Genomic DNA, 14,175 nt, shown 5'->3' with positions numbered 1-14,175 from the left:
CTTATATAACAAGTTGGATATCATTTATGACCAAAAACCTATCAAAACATCTCAAATATTATTTTCGCATATATATTTTAGTTTATGGAAAAAACACACATAAACTAAAAATAAGCTAAAATATATATTTTAATTATTATGCGTAATGTCGTAATAAAAATACATAATACGTGAAAAATAAAAAAAATATTATATTATTTATAGAAAACAAAAGTATATTTCTAAAAAATGAAAGTGGTTTCTCTTTTTTACCGGGAACCCAAATGTTTTAAATAATTCTTTCCAACGCGTATCAAACCCGACCAGTGAAAGGCTACTAGCATTTTCTTTACCATTAACCAACTCAATATCGGGTAAATAAAAATGATATCAGTTAAATAAAAACAAATATTCGCGTGATATTTGCATTTATTGGTATATAAATCATTTTATTTTTACTATTAGTGAAATTATGTAATAGCAATATATGTATTATGTGATGTATTTTTGTCACCATTTTATTATAATTTTTATAGATTATATAATGGTATAAAAAATATTTCGTTACATTACGTTAAAAAATTACACCCGTCCGAGCGGGTCCTGCTCTAGTATTTCTTTAATTCTCATCTCACATTCTTTTGGACTCTTGTGTTCAGAAAAATGCTATATATATATTCGTCTATTTCGCTCTGTTTAAAACTTATAGAGAAATCACTAATTACATAATTACTTAAGATACATTTAAAAGTAATTGACCACATATCATCACTTGTGGAGCTTCCATGGCGAAGGGCCGAAAGCTGACGACAAGCCAGAGCGAGAGGTACCTGGGATGCAGCTACAGTTACGGTGGTAGTGACGCCGACGAACCAGAGCTCACGGAAGAGGACATATGGTCACACGCCGTTGATCACAGCCAAGAGGAACTCACCGAGATGCCGGAATCGCTTGGCGCATGGAACTCACGTGATGCGGTGGTGAGCAACGGCCGCGTGTGTGGTGGTCTGTCTCTGGCGTTTCAGGACACGTCTTCTTCGCCGAGGATCGTGCATCAGATATGCAGCGGAGGAGGAGAGGGAGGTGGCGGTGGAAAAGGAGGAAGAATCCAGCGGCAGCTGGCGTCATCTGCGCCGGTGAACGTGCCGGACTGGAGTAAGATATACCGAGTCAACTCGGTTGAGTCGATACACGAGTCGGAAGAAGAGGACGATGAAGAGTCTGGGATGATGCCGCCGCATGAGTACGTAGCGAAGAGCCAAAAGCGGAGAAGTAGCAAAACTGGAGGCGGTGGCGCGTCGGTGTTTGAAGGAGTTGGGAAGACTCTCAAAGGACGAGAATTAAGGCGCGTCCGCGACGCGATTTGGAGCCAAACAGGATTCTACGGCTAACTAGCTAATGAGTCAGGGTGTTACAATTAATTTTGAAACTTTCTTGAATCCCAAGGGTGAGATGTATAACATTTGGTTTCCCATGCATAATGTTTTTTTCTTTTAGATTTGTAATATTAATTAATTGTGGGATAATTTTCAAGAACCTCATGTGCTATGTGTATATTTTTATTGTATTGGTTAATTTAATGATTATTCAAGATTCAACATCCAAAAGTATGAAATGGCGATTTGGTTTCAGTATCATGCCATCATGAAAAGTCTACTCAAGAGTCATTGATCCAAGGCAGGTAGTTTTTTTTATTACGAGATTGATCAATAATTTCCTGAAAGTGACTTGATTGGATTCTTTCTCCGGAGTTCGGGTCTACTGTGATTGGAAAAGAGTGGCTTTAAAATTTATGAATATTATATAAACTAGTTCCGGACCATAAAGTATCATCATGTCATGAAAAATATGTAACTTCGAATTAGCAAAAATTAAGCTATCAAATTTGCAAAATTAGTTATACTTTTCTTCCTCATAACATTCAATTTTAGCTAAATATGATGAATGACTATAGTAAACGATAAAAATCAACTCATATGTCAAGTCCTACGTAACAAGGATAATAATGATTGAGCTCCGGTATTGTTTATGATAGTAAATGATTAATTTATCGATAGTATTAGGTCTAGTGATTAATTAACTGATAACTTGACATGATATGAAAGGCAAGTTTGTATATAATTAATGAAAACAGATGTGTCCTTTCAAGTTTCAACATTAATTTGTGTCCACAGGTAAACTGTCCAAAGAATCCACTTCAAAGTGGGCACTCACGAGCAGGAAAAGACACTACTTTGAATTAAAATCTCCCAATTAAAATCATGATGGTTCCTACGGGAAATGGCATCTTGTTATATAAATATACATAGACGTCACTGAAGTTTTAACATAGAAGAGAACTACAGAGATAACTAATCCTGACTGCATAACTGTTATATAAAAATACCTAAATGGATTGATTTAGTGGTCAATGAGACATCACACGATAACCAGTCACAGCTATATGATTTATGTTTTGATCTATACAGCAATCTCAAACACACATATTATATACACTCATGCTTATGTATGTACTCATATACATTATATAGACATGGTGATGTTATAATGGAGAGGGTAGGGTCTGGGGTCAAAAGAAAGTGATACAAGTTAGAGAAAGTTGTAATAAAGCATAAGAGAAGGAAAAGTTAGTCAAAAATCATTTTGATCCCTTTGTGAGTTATAATGCCTCCTTTTTAAGAAAGGGCCTTTGAAAGTGAACTTGATCGAGAAGTCTAGCTATATACAATATCATGGCCTTCATTTGTGTGGGCTCAGCACATCTCTTTCCACTCTTATCTCGCTCAAACCCTCTCTTCACCGTTCATCCCTCTCTCTCTCTCTATCTCTCTCCTCTCTCTCTGAATGATCTGATTCCTACCATTTATACAGACAAGTCCAACAACATTGATAAATATAGAAAATTCAAGAATGACAGAAGTTCCAAATAACAAACAAAGCCACATCTTGTGGTTGTCTTCGAGTGAACAATCCAATAAATGATCGATAAATGGTAGCATGTATGTTAGCGAGCATTTTTCTTATATGCATATTTGATCAATGAAGTACGCTTAAATCTAAACTTTAAATTCGACAATTCAGATTACTCTAAACTGCGATCCCAACTATTAGACCATTAAACAGGTTGGGAATTACCTTGAAGAATCCAATTGTTATAAGTTTGTAAGATTTTGGATATAGAGGAAAGGTGAGGCCACTGATTAGCTAGGTCATTCGATTTCACTATACCCAATGGGTAACTAGAATAAATAGAAGTAGGCATGGGCATTCGGGGTCCCAATCGGGTTTCGGTTTTATCCATTCGGGTTTATCAAAATCAACCCCATTTGGGTTATATAAAATTCGGTTCGGGATCGGTTCGGGTTCGGGTCGGGGTTAGTAAATCTTCAAAGAACTGGTATAACCCATTGTACTTTCGGGTTCAGGTCCCAATAGGTTCTTCGGTTTAAAAATACCTGATTTGTACTTATTTTGTAACTAAAACATAAACGAAATCGGTTTTTCGGATTTAAAATACATGATTTGTACATATTTTAATAGCCAAAACATAAGTAAAATCGATTCAAAAATAAGAAAAAACATCAAACGTGATCATTCAAAATCAAGCAAAAGATAAACATAGTTAGTGATAGAAAAAAACCAGATAAATAAAATCATAAAACAAAAACTAAGTTCTCATGAAATGAGAAACATTATTCAATGAAAACAAAATCAAAATCTAAAAACTTCAGGCTTCAACCGCCACATTCCACCATCAACCTTCGTGTAACAGATAATTATTTTAGAAGTTCAATAATATCTTAAAGTATTTTGGATACATATTAAGAATTAAGATCATATTTGGTAGAAGTTCTTTTTGTGATTTTAAATTTTTCGGGTTCTATCGTATATCTATTTAGGTCCGGATTCGGTTCGGATAATACCCATAACCCAAAATACCAAAAAACATGATCCATTCTGTATTTATGTGGGGTTCGGCTCGGTTCGGATTCATTTTTATCAGGTCGGGTTCGGTTCGGATTTTCGGATTTAGTTTATTTGCCCAGCTCTGAATAGAAGACAACAATTGTTTTTAGAGGTGAGTTGAAATGTAAATATATTGATATCATGGGGCCCAAAATGGACTTAGACTCAATATCTTAAGACTATGCTAAACACACAAACAAAAGTATATTCTTTAAATATATTCTATATGACTCCATGCACGTCTACAAGTTTGGTGTGCTACAAAGCCTACAGTATTAGCGTTTCAGTAATTAGTACTCAGCAGGTGTAAGGATAATTATACTCTCGTTGATTGGAGCATTACTTTAACCGGTGTGACTTGTTTTTCTTCTTCTTGCAGGGCGATATTGGCTTTGGTATAGAGAGTGGTTTAAATCACTGATGAAGCAAGGCTGGTCATGGAATCGTCCTGCACTTGAGTACCTTGAGCTCTATCACTCTGCGCGCAAGTGAGAAGGAAAAAAGAGTGGGAAGTGCTAAGATTTCTTTGGGTCACAAAATTAATAAATGTATGCAAAAAATAGTTAGCGAAATGGTTTTGAGAGACAAATAAATAATGGTTTTGGTCGCATTTGTTTTGTCCTATGACAGACAGAGAGTCTTTATTCTTGTGTCTTTTATTAATTCCCACATGTCGTCCTTTTGAGGTCGCCTCTCCCATATTCTTGTGTGTTTTAATGTAATTTTTTCTACCTTCAAGTTTGAATGTTATAAGTTCTAACATTGTCTACCTTCATGTTTGAATTTTGAGAAGTTTTATAAGTTTGGACATTTTTATTCACATAGCTGATAACATTTGTTGGACGGCATTTTTATAAGAAGATTTTTCTTACAATTGTATCACAAACATACTTCCCGAAAAGTTGAACGACTTGATGATATTATAAACGCTATTTATTGCCTATTGAAAGTGAGTCAAAAACGGACTCCCCTAATTGTCTTATGATTAGAAAAATGCGTATAAACCATTCCCAATTATATTATAGAAAAGCGTGCAGATAATTACAAACTAAAACTTACAATTTTTGTATTGCTGCAATATCCTCACGATAGTAAACCACGACAACACGAACACTACAGCTACTACGTTTAGTCCAGTAGCTTGTTACTATACTTTTTGCTTAAAATTCCTTATACTTTCTAAAAATAGAAGCGGTACCGCACTTGTACATGGATTTGGGGGTTGCGTCTTACTTCCTTACACCTTGGAAGCTCTCGGAGTAAAAAAGTGTTAAGAAGTTACCGTTTTGGACCATTTTTTTTGGGACCATAAGTGTTAAGAAGTTACCTAATTGCATTTTATTAAAAATGAAAAAAAAAGATTGATAAAATACCTTTAAGATGATTGACAATATACTTTTGAGGTTAATAACCATCTTGGTTATATGCGTGATATTGGCGCGGCTCAATCGAACAAAATCAATCTCTATCTACTAAGAGTGCGACTATTTGATTGAACCGCACTAATATCTCGCTTGACCAGCTTACATCACAACCAAAACCCGTCTCATCCGATTTTCATCACTAGCTAGTTAGGTCCACAACACCAAGAAACCAAAAAATAAAAGTAACATCAACTAATAGATCAAATAAACATATAAAATGATCTCGGCACTAAAAATGTTACTTTACCGGTGAAGATCATCGGATCCGCAGAACTCTTATTTTCAGCAACGTCCAAAACAAAAAGTACTAAGTAGAAGAAACAGAGGAGAGAAAAGAAGGTGGCTATTTGCAAAGTCTATGAGACTGCAAAGTGAAGAACAAGATCTAAACATGAAGATGGTTGAAGAAGAGAGTCACTAGCATTAAATTAGACCAACAACCCCATACCAAAAAGGAGGTTGGTTTATTAAATTTGAATTGTTTCTATAGGAAACTTTTTTGAAAAGAGTATTTATATGTGTTCTTATTAAATTTTAAATGTTTTTATAGTATATATACTTTCCAAGCTATGATATAATCGTTGAAAATAATCTCATATGATTTTGAAGAACAAGAGTTTGTTGGCGGAGTGGCCTAAGACCATCATTAACGGTAAAGGGTTCTTAGGGTTTTTTTTTCTTTTTTTTTTGTCTGATTTAAAAAAAAAACTAAAATTAAAAATGAACCAATCGCGGACCGCCACATGTCAATGGGGTCCGCGAAAAGTGACAAAACCCTCCTGGAAAAAGTAGAAGAGGCAGCCCTTAAGATTTAGGTGAGATCCGCATGATTTTAAATTTCTTTTTTTTTAGAGTGGCAGCTCTATGAGGCGCCGTTGTTGAACAATGGGTCTCTGGAAACATCTAACTCTTTAGTCTAACCACCTCAAACTCTTATAACCAAATCAATTTTTTTAACACCCCTCTTCTGACCAAATCAATGTAATCTGTTTTAAACATAAAAGATGAAGAAAAAAAACATACAAGATGCATCAGTGACAAAAAAGCATAAAAGATGCATTGTTGGTAGTATTTTATCGTAAAATCAAGAATTAATTGGTTTTCCAAATACTACTATTAATGAAGTCCTTGGCATGAAGTTAACTAATTCATTTGTAGCCGACGAAATAAACGATTTTCCCATGAGCATTCAATTAGTATTTATGAGGTCTGTAAGAGAAAGCAAGGCATGTTGGTGGGGTTATGTCACTGCCACTATAGTATACTACATTTGAATTTCGAAATTAATATGGCTCATCTTTCCAAATATTCTCCCTCCCTAGTTCCTTATCATTTATTCAATATTAATTTACTTAAAATATACGTACCTATGGAAAATAAAACATACTAGACCATGATCCTCGCGCCAGCGCGGTTATGAATTTTCGATTTTTGATTATTTAATTTATTAAATGATCTATTTGTAATATTTGATCATATTATGTTCACTAAATAAATATTTTTTTGCATCTTAAACTATCTATTTTTTTACGAATGTGCGATATCATATAAAAAATTAAGTATATAGAGTTAATTATAAAATTGTAAAAACATAATTTTTTCTTTCGTGTACGATATCATATAAACAATGATCCGCCCAGTTAACAGAAATCATGATTTCTTTCATGCGTGATTGTTTTTATTTGAATCATTTCGTAAAAAATATATTAAATTGTACATATTTTAATTAGAATATTTTTAAATATCTTTACCTTTTTATTTGAAATGCAACTCAATATTTTTTAAAAACAATTATAACAAAACCTTTGAAAATATTTTTAGACGTTTTTTGAAAAATCTGAAAATTAACATTTTAAATTATAATTATCCTAAAATATGATTAGTTTTGATGTAAACGAAAACTAAAATTATGTCAAAAATAATTATATTCAATGATAATAACAATTTAAATTGAATTTTTTTAAAAAAAAATATATATACAAAAAATATTGTTAGAAATAAATATTCATTCATCTTTCAAATATAAAATGAAAATATTATAATTAAATAATAAAAATTATAAATAAAAGCCATAAATTTAGCAAACGACAAATGAGTTATATTATGCTAAAATTTTGTTTAACTTTATACTACCAATAGGAGAAAATGCCATATAATTTTTTAAAAAACATATCCATTCTTAAATATTTTTTGAATAAATAATTATTTTTAAATTTAATCAACTGAAAATAATATTCGTACAATTGTGTGAGTCAAATTCTAGTTTTATTGAATTGATGCATGTTATATATTAGTGTTGCAAGTTTTAGATAACATTTTAATGATGCACGTTTTGAAAAATCTCCATTATTAAAATTATGCACGTAAAGATAACTTATGAGTTTTTTTTGTTTATTAAATGACATTACGTCCAAATTCATTTAAAGATATTTCATTAATGTAACTGAAAAAGACAATCAATAAAATAGATAGTTTAAATTCATCTAAGGATATTTCATTAATGTAACTAAAAAGACAAGAAATAAAATAGGTAATTTAAATTCATTTAAGAATATTTCATTAATGTAACTGAAAAAGACAATCAATAAAATAGATAGTTTAAATTCATCTAAGGATATTTCATTAATGTAACTAAAAAGACAAGAAATAAAATAGGTAATTTAAATTCATTTAAGAATATTTCATTAATGTAACTGAAAAAACAAACAAAAAAATAAGAAGTTTAATTAATGAAGTAATGACATTTTCAAATGGGTACTTCTCTTTTAATAATATAGATGTCATGGTCTTCAAAAAACTCACTAAAGTGGAGTCTTTTTTATGTGTAAACATATGAGTTTTAGATCTAATGTAAAATTATATATTTTTTTAAAATGAAATATTCATAAAATTAAATTAAATTTACTCTAATTATATTCTATTTTGGTGAAAAAAAAAGTAAAAGATAAAAATGGAAAAATGATTTCGTTTATAGAATAAATATATTTTTATTTTATTACTCCATAGAAAATAAAGCGAGATCAGAGTATTTCTTACTTTATTCTCTATTTTGAAATGAATCAAATCAAAAGTTGCCGTAAACTATAAGGATTGGTTCTCAAAAGTCGGTACAAGATTCCGGCTTAGACAGAGTCACTTAGACCCGTCTTTGTTGTTGCTGTTGACTGAGTTGGGTTCAGTTTCGGTTCGTGTCCAAACAATAACCTGTCAAGTCAAGTCTCTTTTGCCCTCCTCTGTCTATCTATCCACCGACGCCCGAACTCGAAAAAAAACTCCACAAAAGCTTCCGAGCTCTAGTGCCAATGGCGGGTTTGACAATTTCACCTCCTCTCAGTCTTTAATTCTCTTCTCAAACTAGAAACTCTAAACCCAATTCATATGATCTATCTCACAATCAAAGGTACTACTACTACTTACTTTTCTAAATCGCAATCACATACCTTTGTATGACTCAAAGTTTGTCTCTTTTCTTGATTCTGTGTAGAAATCTAACAAAACGTATAGTTTCTGCGCTTCCGAGTCCGTATGTCGATTGATTGAATGCTGGTAACTTTAAAAACCTCTTTGATTCTTTCTTATTGCTGAAGAAGTATTGTTGCTGATGAGTTGATCCGTGTTGTGTTTTGTTGCTTTCCAGGACTTTCGAGTAATGTCTCTGCAAAGATTGGCAACAAGGATCATCATAGCATTGATCCAAGGTCACTCTCACTGTTTATGTATCTAACTGTCTTTGTTTCTTTGACTGTATGTCTTGGGTAAGTTCCCTTCCGGTGATGATGTTTCTGTCTACACAGAAGCTGCAGGGTGTTAATCTATGGGATGATGGTTTTAGATAAAGCCTAAAGTTGGAACAGTAGCGTTTGGAGTAGCAGCGAGTCAAGGAGCACTTCTTCTTGCTGGAGGTGGGAAAGGGATGCGCTATGCAATGCCTAACACTCGTGTCATGATCCGTCAACCTCAAACTGGATGTGGAGTATGTCTCTTTCATTCTCCTTGTTACTAGTTGGAATTTTATATGCGTATGAACTTAATTGATTAGCAAACTTTTCCAGGGGCATGTGGAGGACGTGAGGAGACAGGTGAATGAAGCCATTGAAGCACGACAAGTAAGACTTTCTCTTTATATATTAGATGCTTCTTAGTTTAAGAATATGGAATGTCAAGTCGTTGATCTGATTGATCTCTTTTGGTTGTTTCTACGAGCAGAAAATTGATAGGATGTATGCAGCCTTCACTGGACAACCTCTTGAGACACTGCAGCAGTACACTGAAAGAGATAATTTTGAAGCTATGGTTCAAAAGCAGCGACGAGCCACAACTCTTGGACATTGTCATTGTTCCTCATAATCCTTATGTACCATTTGTTGGATTTCATTTTCTTTTGCAGGCGCTTGAGTTTGGACTTATTGATGGTCTATTGGAAACAGAATACTGAGACACCATTCAAGAGAAGGCACATAGACAGAGTTCATTGCATGTTCAAAGCTTCTATCATTCATTTGAATATGAACAGTAATTTACATTTTTGCATACATCAGTTTTGTTTTCTTGGTTTTTTACTGTCTACTAAGCAGAATACCAATCTGTCACATTTCTTTTTGAGCTTAAACAATCTCAAACCTAACTTTTGGTTTCTTGTGAATCACATTCTTTTTCGCTTTTATCAAGACTTTAGCTATGGAAACCTGTTCGGCATAAACATGATTCAATACAAAATATAAAAGCAGAATAACCAACAAAAATGTATATGATGATTGATGAATTACATCAAAAAAACCAGTCTATCTCTACTTGAGATTCAGAACTAAAATGCACAAAAAATTGGTTAACACTCACAAGTCCTACAGGTCAAACAAACAAGTGTTGCTTCTTGCTTTGTTAGTATATAAAACTGATTAGGCGAATTCTTCAACCAAGTAAAAAGCCTCCATCATAACAAACTCAAGAGTTAAACAGCTTGAGTTTTAGCTCACAAATATGTGTATTTGTTAATAGTAGTAGTAAAATGCTTACTTTGGTAGGCTAGCTTTGACTAAAATGCCAGTAGAGACAATTAATGAGTTGAAGTTAGAAGTCAGTAAATAGAAGATGAGAGTATAGGAATTGTTGATTCTTGTTTGGCTTTTTTCAAATATGGTACACTAGTTGTAGAAAATGTCATTTTTTTTTATCGTCTGATTAATTATGCCATTACAATGATGAGAAATATTACATAGACGATTGCACAACCGACAATTCTACTATTATATGAGAATGCACGTCTGACTGTATAGCTCCGAGCCGCCCTATACAGAGGCGACTTTAACTGTTATTAGTGAATGGGCCTAGTCCAGGCTTAAACTAAATTTAAGACCCAACGAGCAGGACGTTACGGCCCAAAACCAGAATAACAATTAAAGTCGAGACTCTCTATAAAGACCAAAAAAAATCAAAATATCTTTATCGCGCCCTCTCGAAAAAAAAACCTAGCGCAGCAGTCGGTCGCCATGGACGCATCCGTGATCAAAGTAATTATTCTTATCATCGCTTTCTGTTTCTCGAATTAGTTGTCTGATTAGATCTTATTTACTTTAGGGTGTGGAAGGTCTGGAATTGAACGGTAGTGATGCAGCGATTCGAAAGAGCAGGTTCGTTTCTTTTTTTTTTGAGATTTGTATATCTAAATTAGATGGATCATGTGTTATTGTGTCTCACGGTAATTAATTAATTAATATCCTTTTGCAATAATAAAGCAGCATTAGAAGGATTGCGGTTGAGGGATACGATAGTTCCTCTCGTAAGGATGTTGTTGAAGAGGGCCTGAGAAAACACTTCGCATCACGTGGAATAAAGCTAATACATGCTTTTGCTCACGAACTCGACTTCAATCGTACTATTCTCTGCAGGTTTGTGACTTCTTCCTCCTCCAGCTTGATCGTCTATAATAATCTTTGTGTGTTACAGATGCGGATTAATCTACGTTAACGAAGAAGATGAAGAAAAGGCGTTGACGTTTGATGGAAGTGACATGGGAGGACGTATTTTACGATTTACGGCTTACCCTTTTGACAGCAATCGCCTTGACCATTTCTTTGCTACTCCCGAAGCACAAGACAAATACCGACAGCGCGTGTAAATTGATTTTTTTAATTTTATTTTTTCCTTTCTTATTTATTAACCTGTTTGTTCTTGTCCTAATATGATGTCCTGCTATTTTAGGTTGAATGTCACAGGATTTGATACTTCCCTTGCTAGGGATGTTCTCGAGGAGATGGTACGTTCGGTTTTCCCTGGATCCTATTGTTCTGTTTTGGGGGAAGTGGTTTTCGTTTAGCTAGGTTGGCTAAGATTAAGAGAACTAAAGCAGCTAGGTTGGCTAAGGCTGAGACAGCTAAAGCAGCTAGGTTGGCTATGGCTGAGGAAGATAAAGCAATTCTATCCGAGGGAAATCAGAAGTCGATCATGACTACCGACTAGAAATCTCTCTCTCTAATGCCGTCTCGTGTTATTTACTTGTCTTGCAATGCCACCTCCTTCTCTTTTCTGGATGTTGAAAATGTTATGTTTTGTCTGGATTTTAAATATGTTTTTATGCGCGTGTGTTGGTTTTTATGATAAAACTCTGTAATAACACTGACAAACTTGGTTGTCCAATCAAGTTTTTAGTAACTTAAAAAGACTTAAGGTTAACATATCTACGTGCCACAAAATTAAATATTTATCCAAGTCCTCGGCTCCCTACGATCATGGTTTGGTTTGGTTTTCCAGCTTAATTATCAATTCTCTTTCTCGGCTTCCAAATCTATGTAGCTCTTTTTGGCAAACGCAGCTTCCAACATTTTAGTTGCACTTCCACAATTCGTGCTTTCGTTTGTAATGCATTTGAAGCGTTCTAAAGTCTTTTGAGAGGTTTTGCTCTTGGATGGTCTATGTTGTTCTTACAACCTTCTTCGCAAAAAAAACATTAGCACTCCAGGCTAGCAATGCTTGCCATGTTTGATTTTTTTACTTTGAGGCCGGGCAGGGGAAAACGACTTTAGGTGCACTTTTAAATTTTATTCGGTCTTTCTATTTCAACCCATAAGGTCACAATGAACCAACCTATCGGTGTTCTTCTTCTTTCAAGTTAATAGCTTTGTCAAATTTTACATACAACTCATTCATGATTACATTTTCAAATCTTATGCAAGAAAAAAAGAAATACCACGAGGAATCTTGCAAACCGAAATGTGTAAAGCACTAAAGCCACTACTCGAGTATCAGGTGAACTGACCAGGAAACTGTTTGTTTTGACAATTATATGAATCATGTAATATATGTTTGAGATAGTGCCGTCTGTTGTGTGTGGATATGATTGTTTACTGATACAGAAGTCTTTTTTTCCTTCGCTCTTTACATCATCATCTTCTTCTACATTATTCATATTGTGATGAAAACTGGATTTTGGATCTCCAGGTTGCACCAAAGCTGTTTGCGAAACTAAAATGGTTACAAAGCAAAGGTGGAGACGATGAAGTCTTGAGTCTGCTTCATGTGGTTTGAAAGTGTTGGTTTTTACTTCATTAGCCCAAAACCCAAAATTATGATTCATATTAAGAGCTCAAAATAAGAACACAAAAAGAAAGAATTATCTAGAATTATGGAGAAGAAGAGAGAAAGTTATGGAGTAGAATAATTAATATTAGATATTTTGAAATAAGATAATAATTTAGAGAAATCTAGAACATGTTAGAGTTTGCTTCTTCACTTGTATAAATAGGGGTGCTTAGTACCATTTGTATCATCCAAGAATCAAGAAAAAGAATAGAGAAAAAACATTTCATAAGGAGTTCTAAGAGTCTTTAAGAAATCTCCAAACACTAACCGTCTACATTCCATCTTAACCTTCCGAAGAAAATATAATACGCTATCTTTCCCAACAGCTGGTATCAGAGCAAGGTTACCGTTATCTTTGAAGAAGTGAAGGTGGAGGCCACCGTTACCTTTGAAGGTGACATGTTCAAGCTCACGACGGACAACTTCTCTTATTGGAAACCGATGATGGAAGATCACCTTTATTGTAAGGATTTGCATGAGCCCATCATCATGAAGGATAAGCCGGAAGGAAAGGATGATAAAGCATGGGAGACTCTTAATAGAAAGGCGGTTGCCGTAATACGTAAGTATGTCGACATATCTCTCTTTGAACATGTCTCTACCTACACAAATGCTTTTGAATTATGGACAAAACTTGAATCCATGATTCAAAAGAAAACACCTCGAAACAAAGCTCTTCTTGTTCGACGGTTGGTAAAGTTGAAGTACAAGGATGGCTAGAGCATGATGGAGCACTTGAACAATTTCAAGGGGATTGTAAATCAGCTTAACAAAGTTGATATGAAGGTTGAAGACGAAATGCAAGCCCTTTTACTCCTCAGTTCACTGCCGGAGAGTTGGGACACACTAGTTGTCACTCTAAGCAATTCAGCACCGGAGGGAAAGCTTACCAAAAAAAATCAAGTCACGAGTGCGGGCGCGGGTTAAGACTATTTTATGCAGGGCGGGTGCGGGTTGGTGGATTTTGATTTGCGGATACCCGCCAACCCGCAAAATAAAATAATAAAAAAAAAAATCTTTTTTTTTGAAAAATACGATTTTTTTTAGAAAAATAATTAATTTTTAAAAAATAATATAAAAAATCACTTATAAATATATTATTTTATAGAAAAACTATTTAAATAATTACTTTTTTAATTAAAAATATAACCCGCGGGACCCGCGGGTTACCCGCAAAATAAAGCGGGGCGGGTGCGGGTATTAGTTTATTTCTTTGCGGGTTGAGCGGGTC

General features: G+C 34.0%; 3 protein-coding genes and 1 long non-coding RNA gene across 8 annotated transcripts; 3 read left to right on the top strand and 1 right to left on the bottom strand.

The window, feature by feature from the left end:
- Positions 1-193: 193 nt before the first annotated feature.
- On the top strand, positions 194-1,592 carry LOC106310276. Its single transcript, XM_013747515.1, has one exon. It carries the CDS (start codon positions 765-767, stop codon positions 1,368-1,370), a length of 606 nt encoding a protein of 201 aa, XP_013602969.1. The 5' UTR covers positions 194-764; the 3' UTR covers positions 1,371-1,592.
- Positions 1,593-4,093: 2,501 nt separating this feature from the next.
- On the bottom strand, positions 4,094-5,775 carry LOC106310579. Its single transcript, XR_001263817.1, has 3 exons — positions 5,617-5,775; positions 5,319-5,512; positions 4,094-4,423 (listed from the first exon to the last, which is right to left on the bottom strand). It is a non-coding gene; the product is annotated as an uncharacterized LOC106310579 (long non-coding RNA).
- Positions 5,776-8,496: 2,721 nt separating this feature from the next.
- LOC106308202 (ATP-dependent Clp protease proteolytic subunit 6, chloroplastic-like) lies at positions 8,497-10,001 on the top strand. 3 transcript variants are annotated; one of them, XR_001263514.1, is made up of 6 exons: positions 8,497-8,769; positions 8,854-8,915; positions 9,007-9,067; positions 9,173-9,342; positions 9,422-9,475; positions 9,576-9,999. XR_001263514.1 is itself a non-coding variant. In XM_013745336.1 (6 exons), exons 3-6 carry the CDS (start codon positions 9,116-9,118, stop codon positions 9,714-9,716), a joined length of 345 nt encoding a protein of 114 aa, XP_013600790.1. In that variant the 5' UTR covers positions 8,497-8,769; positions 8,854-8,915; positions 9,007-9,115; the 3' UTR covers positions 9,717-10,001. The 3 variants fall into 3 exon arrangements, 1 of the variants encoding a protein (XP_013600790.1); XM_013745336.1 differs by having other exon boundaries at positions 9,007-9,124; positions 9,202-9,342; positions 9,576-10,001; XR_001263513.1 differs by having other exon boundaries at positions 8,499-8,769; positions 9,164-9,342; positions 9,576-9,997.
- Positions 10,002-10,799: 798 nt separating this feature from the next.
- On the top strand, positions 10,800-12,025 carry LOC106308199. Of its 3 annotated transcripts, none has more exons than XM_013745334.1 (5): positions 10,800-10,876; positions 10,944-10,996; positions 11,105-11,254; positions 11,313-11,480; positions 11,568-12,025. In XM_013745334.1, the coding sequence occupies exons 1-5, from the start codon at positions 10,856-10,858 to the stop codon at positions 11,680-11,682; spliced, it is 507 nt and encodes a 168-aa protein (XP_013600788.1). In that variant the 5' UTR covers positions 10,800-10,855; the 3' UTR covers positions 11,683-12,025. The 3 variants fall into 3 exon arrangements, with proteins under 3 accessions (XP_013600788.1, XP_013600787.1, XP_013600789.1); XM_013745333.1 differs by having other exon boundaries at positions 11,102-11,254; XM_013745335.1 differs by lacking the exon at positions 11,105-11,254.
- Positions 12,026-14,175: the final 2,150 nt, after the last annotated feature.

This window comes from Brassica oleracea, chromosome C8 (genome assembly GCF_000695525.1).
Source record: "Brassica oleracea var. oleracea cultivar TO1000 chromosome C8, BOL, whole genome shotgun sequence".
Classification (NCBI taxonomy): domain Eukaryota; kingdom Viridiplantae; phylum Streptophyta; class Magnoliopsida; order Brassicales; family Brassicaceae; genus Brassica; species Brassica oleracea.
This window is presented reverse-complemented; position numbering and strand designations above follow the sequence as displayed.

Excerpts from the sequence above, each read along its gene's own strand:
- LOC106310276 (XM_013747515.1), top strand. The coding sequence starts at position 765 with ATGGCGAAGGGCCGAAAGCTGACGACAAGCCAGAGCGAGAGGTACCTG.
- LOC106308202 (XM_013745336.1), top strand. Across the intron at positions 9,343-9,421 it reads AACCTCAAACTGGATGTGGA|GGGCATGTGGAGGACGTGAG; the intron begins GTATGTCTCTTT and ends AAACTTTTCCAG. Across the intron at positions 9,476-9,575 it reads AAGCCATTGAAGCACGACAA|AAAATTGATAGGATGTATGC; the intron begins GTAAGACTTTCT and ends TTCTACGAGCAG.
- LOC106308199 (XM_013745333.1), top strand. The coding sequence starts at position 10,856 with ATGGACGCATCCGTGATCAAA. Across the intron at positions 11,255-11,312 it reads AATCGTACTATTCTCTGCAG|ATGCGGATTAATCTACGTTA; the intron begins GTTTGTGACTTC and ends TGTGTGTTACAG. Across the intron at positions 11,481-11,567 it reads GACAAATACCGACAGCGCGT|GTTGAATGTCACAGGATTTG; the intron begins GTAAATTGATTT and ends CTGCTATTTTAG.